Source organism: Limulus polyphemus, unplaced genomic scaffold, assembly GCF_000517525.1.
Source record: "Limulus polyphemus unplaced genomic scaffold, Limulus_polyphemus-2.1.2 Scaffold1860, whole genome shotgun sequence".
Taxonomy (NCBI): domain Eukaryota; kingdom Metazoa; phylum Arthropoda; class Merostomata; order Xiphosura; family Limulidae; genus Limulus; species Limulus polyphemus.
The window spans coordinates 80,046-86,591 of record NW_013667470.1 but is presented as its reverse complement, the minus strand read 5'-3'; the positions used below and the strand labels follow the sequence as shown (position 1 = coordinate 86,591).

The window sequence follows — 6,546 nt, the reverse complement described above, 5'->3', positions numbered from 1 at the left end:
CAGGATAGTTCTAGAAAACGGGTGGCGTGACACTAGTCACGTGATCTCGCTGACGCAACAATATAATCAAAATTAGAAATAAATATATTAATGAAACCAAAGAATTAATGTTAGTGATAAAGAGCTAGAAACTCTTCGTATCTCTGTTACTCGTCTGCCGGTGGGACAAGGCATGTGTACGGGTTTACAACGCTAAAACCCGGGGCTCGTTTCCCCGCGGTGGAGACAGCAGATAGCCCAATGTAGCTTTGCTCTAAAACAAACTCTTTTTCTTTCTTTATATACATATGAATATGTATTATATATCAATGAGTTCTTTCTCAACTAATACTATATTACCTGAACAACTTGTTTTTTTTTGTTTTTTTTAGTAAATTCAAACACGTGTTATTACGTAGAACGTAAACTTCTTTGCAGAACAAAGTAGTTTGATCGTATACGCGTCATAATTTCAAAAACTATTTAGAAGAAGGGGCAGGACACATACCAATTCTTCCCATGATGTACGATGGCTCTCGGTAGTCCTGAATCCCGTAAAGATGATACACTTTGAAAACGCCAAAGGCTCTTGATTTGTTTTCTAGATTGCTATCATAGTGGTTTTTTTTTTCCCTTGGTACTATTTTCCTTAAATTGCACAAAATGGCGATGATGTTCGAAAAGAAAAAAACTTAAATGTTTGTTTTACATAAAGCTTGCACACTCAAGACAAGTAATTGATTTCACAAATTTTATTTCACTTCTTTATATTTTACATGAATATTAATGCTGCTTACGCTGATTTTAAAATAACTACTTAATTAAAGTAAAGTTTTTCGTATGCGAATTTCCGCAGCTAGAGCTGAATAGTTTTACAGTTTCTTTGCTATGACTTGTTGGTTTATAGAATTTACAGTTATGGCGCATTTTCCTTGCTATGAAACAGATTGGCTTTATTCTACTATGAATGGTTGAACCGTACATTTATTTACTTATTGACTGATTTTTTTTCTGACCTGTTATTAGTAAAAAAAAATTGTAGTTGTGAATATGTTAGAGTATTTATTTATTTCTTATTTATGATTTATTAAAGTACAGAATATCTTAGTCCAGTTAAACAAACCTTAGTTAGGGGTAGTTGGACTATGGATTAACTGATCTACGACTGATTTAGTTTTCACTTTCTAATTATTTTCAAGTTTTTTCTGCTGTTATTGTATTGTACATCCGGTCTAGAAGGGCTGATTATATTGCTGAATGTAGAGGTAGTTCAACGTAAAATGAGTGTGACAAACAATCACTGTTAGGTAGGATAATATAGGTATAGCGGAAAATAGGGCAAAAGTTTTAAAGTTTGGTATGTAGAACCTTTATTTTGGTAAGAAAACACAAGCTGTGTCAAATATAACTATTCTAACAGCAGGCTGATATTTTAACAAAAGTTAACGTGAATGGAACACCATGTAGTTAATATACGATTGGTAAAAGCCAATCATCGTTTCAAAACTAGACTTTTTTTATTGTCTACATAGTAACTATTACTTTTAATTAAAATCCTTAGATGTTCCCTTGGCAACTCGTCCGTTTAAATTTGAAGAATCTGGCAGAACTTGCGCAGCGAACTCTATAGGCCCAATCACAAGCTTGGAGCGGTTGGTTAAAAAGTGTTCCTGGTGGACACATAAATACTGTGTGACGTTTCTCTACGTCACACAAGTGAAAAACCTATTTGGGGGGAAAATAGATATATACATTATTAATTAAATCTATATCACAGCTTGAAATCTAGATGAATTTTATACATTTATTAACGTAAGCATTCAAAACCTTTAAAGTCTTCAATTCCACAGTTCTTATTAATATTCTGAAAGTTGTAAACAAAAATTCATTTTTCATTAGATAATTAGAAAAACCATTGGTTCGAACAAAAATCTATATTCATCACTAGATATTCTAAACATTGCACAAAAGACTACAGAAAAAAGTACATTAAATAAGTTTCTGTACTATCATATTTAACTAGAGCCCCGGATGACTGAGCGGTAAGTTTCAAAACTTATAACGCTATATTTCGGGGCTCGATCCCCGCAGTGGACACAGCGCATATAGCTCACTTTGATCGTAGACTAGTTCTAAATCTCTGTCACAACATAGGGATGATTGCTTAACTCCTCAAACCAGAGCGAAAACTGTCAGCGTCAGGCCGAAAATGCCGACTTTCCCATCGACGTTGACACCACATGTTCAATAGGTTATTTACTCAAAAATACTTCACGTGGGTACCTCCTGATGCTGAAGACAATATTAAGAAAATTCCGGCAGGTTGTTGTTTGTTGTTAAGCACAAAGCTACAGAAAGGGCTATTCGTGCTCTGCCCACAACGGGTATCGAAACCCGGTTTCTAGCTGTATAAGTCCGCAGACATACCACTGTGCCACTAGGGAGCAATTCAGGCAGAACAGCAAAAACTGTGGGTTTAAAGAGTTAATTCCACAGGCCTGCGATGGTTATATTGTCTTGAATTTTTTACATGTTATACAGTAATTCCTGTTCGCTGAATCCGAAAATGGCATGCATTTTTCTTCATCAAGTACAGATTTTTCACAAAACGTCATATGTACTTTTACATAAATGAACCAATTTCATTGAAATCGGGTCACATTTTGTTATGCTTAAAATGTTGACAAACTCTGGTTATAGATTTCTCTAGACCAATCGCGACGTAAGAGTCTTATTGATCGTTCTATAACCCAAAGATAATAATAAAAAATATTCATTGTGGTAAACGAAATAATAATTTGATCTAAGTAAAATTTTTTTCTTCCAGATTTGTAAAAAATCCTTAGATTATAGACAAAAAAATGAATATTATTTTCGAAATCTGTGTAACTGAATTATGGAAATCCGTTATTAAATCCAAAACAACTTTTATGAAGTTTAAATTCGCAGACTTGTGTTGATAAATCTTTAAATTATGCGAATGTTCGGAATGATAACATTTTATTAAAGGCTAAATCTTCCATCCAATAACTGGATCCAATATTTTACGTTTACCAAAATATTGTTTAAAATATGTAGATTAAACAACTAAAACTACCAGGTGTACACATAATGAAGTACTTTTATAAATGCCGTTAGTTATGCGCACATTCAAAATATTATATGTAAAGAAAACAGTTACTCAGCAACCTACCTCGATCTAAACCCAGGTACTTTAATGTAAGTCCACATTACTACCAAGTTACTCAACAACCAATCCCAGTGTTAAGCGGTGTATATCAGTATTTACCTAAGTTTTATTTTGTTGTTAGCCCGTGTACGCCAACACTTACCAACGAGTACAACTTGTGTACAGCACACTTACCAACAACCTGCATTGGTACACCCTGTGCACATCAACATGTTTAATGTCGAGTCGTGTTTATCAGCATTTTCCTATTAATCTGCATCATTGTTACGGTGTGCATAGCTCCCCAGTGGCACAGCGGTATGTCTGCGGACTTACAACGATAGAATCCGGGTTTCGATACCCGTGGTGGGCAGAGCACAGATAGCCCATTGTGTAGCTTTGTGCTTAATTACAAACAAACGGTGTGCATTTTAACACTTACCTAACAGATTTTCTCCGTGTCAATTTGTGTATATATGAACATTTATGAGATAAACTGACTGTTTGAAAATTTTCCTTTATTAAACACTTAACATCCTGCTGCGATATCAAATCATGCTTTGATGTCAACTGTATATATCAATACTTACCCGGCACTTTACCACTCCTTCACCCCGTGGATTTCAACACTTGCTCTGATGTTGTTCATATAAAAGCACCTACTTGATAATCTGCATCGATAGCATTTCATATATACATATATATGTCACATCCGACTAACTACTTTGACGTGCGTATAACCACCCATCATTCTACTTCAATGCGAACTCGAATTATTCAACACCTACCTGACAACCTGCCTCAATATCAGCATAATGGCCTGGAAGATCATAATTTTCGCATCTAAAATGATTAAACTGCAAAGGTACTTCTCGGTTATAAAGAAAGCCACCGTTCAAAGGTATTCCTCTGCCTCTTAGCCATGGGCTAAAATATCTCATGGTACCTAGCTGGGTAGCTCGTAGTGGTCCCAGGTTTGGTTGAGAACTCTGGATACCTAAAAGCTTTGGAACGGAATGTCCAAAAGGAGAAATCTGTCCAAATGGTGCAATGCCTTGATTTACTTCTGGAGCTAGCTGTGGGTTTTCTTGTATGGATGCAGCTGAAAGTACTAGTTTGTTACTACTTGGGGTTTTACTGGGATAAAAGGAACCTCCTGGAGCCAAGGAACCCGTTCTGAGGCCTAAGAATGGTGAAGCTATGACAGATCCGTGTCTCAATGGGCGGAAAGGTGGAATAAACCCTCCATCATGACTGTTTGTTGGGAAGGGAAATCCATATCTTTGAATAAAGGGTCTCTGTTGAAATACTGAATCACCGTAAGAAACAACTCCTGGAAAAACTACTCCATTCGCTTGTGGAAAGTTTTCAGGTATAGTATCGTCGGTTATAAACATAGGGGACTGGTTCCCCTGAGGAATTCTTCCTGGTTGCTGTTGTAAGTTTAGTGACTCCAGAAAAGCTTGTTTTAGAGTTAATCCTGAAGAATCCAAAGAATCATGAAACATTCCACCCCCATCAGGTGCTATCTCAGTTACTTGGAAAGGATTCGAGAAGCTAGTTGATAAAGATAATTTGTCTTCAGCTAAACCAAACTTTAAATATGGATCTTCCACAAAGTCCTGCTTCAAAATACCATTGGTAGTATTATTGTTATCAATGATAGATGAAGAGTTGACACCAGTCGTTTCCAGTATATTATTGTGTTTGGATCTTTTCGTAGTTTCAGGCTCTTGTACTCTGATTGGGGGATGGTTGGCAATCCAAGGATTAGGGTTAAATTTCGAGTTCCACTGTCCTACCAACTGTTATAAGAAAGAACATTATATAATAAAAATGATGAATAATATTGCTTTGTGCCTTAGCTAATAAAATGTCATAGATAATATAAATTTTTATTTGTAAAATAAAGTGATTTAAGATATTTGAGAACTTTCTACTAGAAATACTGGTAAACAGCCTATTTTTTTTCAAGCACTGAAATTAATAGTATTAATACTACCATTAAAACTTAAAATTGGTCATATTGATTGTTTGTTTTTTTGAATTTCGCGCAAAGCTACATGAGAGCTATCTGCGCTAGCCGTCCCTAATTTAGCAGTGTAGGACCAGAAGGAAGGCAGCTAGTCATCACCACCCACCGCCAACTCTTGGGCTACTCTTTTACCAACGAATAGTGGGATTGACCGTCACATTATAGGGCCCCACGGCTGAAAGGGCGAGCATGTTTGGTGTGACGTGTTTGGTGAGACGTGGATTCGAACCCGCGACCCTCAGAGTACGAGTCGAGTGCCTTAACCACCTGGCCATGCCGGGCGCAGGTCATATTGAAGCAGAACAAAGATTATCCAAAGTTTTAATTAGAACTTTGGTTACATTGAAAAAATTATTTAGAGTTTTAGTGTGATTGGTTATCGTCAAGGATGTAATTATTTCCTGGAATGTGATTGGTTAACTCATAATAAGTTATTGGTCAGGACCTGATTCATAACTATGTCATTTTGCTTAAAATAAAATTCATGTTTAATCTAATTAGATCATTTTTAGAATAAACGCATTTTCTCGCAGGAGGGGGGGGGGGGTTCGAGAGGTTCTGCCGAACCCGCAATTTTCGTGATGTAAAAAAAATTATGCTTATATAATTATAGCGCATATTTAGTTATTTTTAGAAGAGAGAGTTTATGGCAAGTTTGTTTACTTAATTGTTTAAGAATCATACGTTGTTTAGGGTGTATGTTCAATTGTTATGAGTTAATGATTGTTATATTGTTGTGTCATGTTACTAGAACTTTCTAAATTGTTTTAATTGAGTATTATTGCATCAGAGTATCTAGTATTGCGTCGAAAAATTATTATTTAGATCTAGATCGCGTGATTATGAGTTTAGCGTATAGTATAGTAACGATTTTTAAAGTTAAATTATCACAGACTGTATTGTTATAACAGAGCAGAGAAGAATAATTCATCTTGTCAATTGTATTCTAAAGTAATTGAACCAGACTGTGTAGACTTTGACGAAAAAGAAAATTATTTAAAGCTCTGAATACAACTGTGGTAACCAATAATGTAACGAATATTTGCATATACGTTTGACTTATCTTAATATATTATGTTAAGACAAGTTGAACGTGTTGGTGTTTGTTTGTTGTTGAAATTTATCGCCAACAAATCAAAGACATCTACTGTAAGGAATCCATCCTACAAAACCTGATAGTAGTAATACGGCTTCGAGATTCCAATCACAAAGTGTGAATAGAAGCCATTGCACGTGACTATTTCATCAGAAGAATGTAGACTATGTAGAAAACGTTAAATACGTTAAGGCACTCGACTCGCAATCTGAGGGTCGCGGGTTCGAATCCCTCACACACCAAACATGCTCTCGCCCTTTCAGCCGT

At 35.7% G+C, this 6,546-nt stretch overlaps 1 protein-coding gene across 1 annotated transcript in view; it reads right to left on the bottom strand.

Annotated features, from left to right (window-relative positions):
- Positions 1-739: 739 nt before the first annotated feature.
- The window catches only part of LOC111087196, a 17,163-nt gene continuing 11,356 nt past the window's right edge, over positions 740-6,546 (bottom strand). Inside the window, exons 5-6 of the mRNA XM_022393029.1 lie at positions 3,937-4,953; positions 740-1,704 (exon numbers count right to left, since the gene is read on the bottom strand). Of these exons, the coding sequence (XP_022248737.1) occupies positions 1,537-1,704; positions 3,937-4,953 (1,185 nt within the window). The 3' untranslated portion in view covers positions 740-1,536. The remainder of the gene's footprint in view (positions 1,705-3,936; positions 4,954-6,546) is intronic.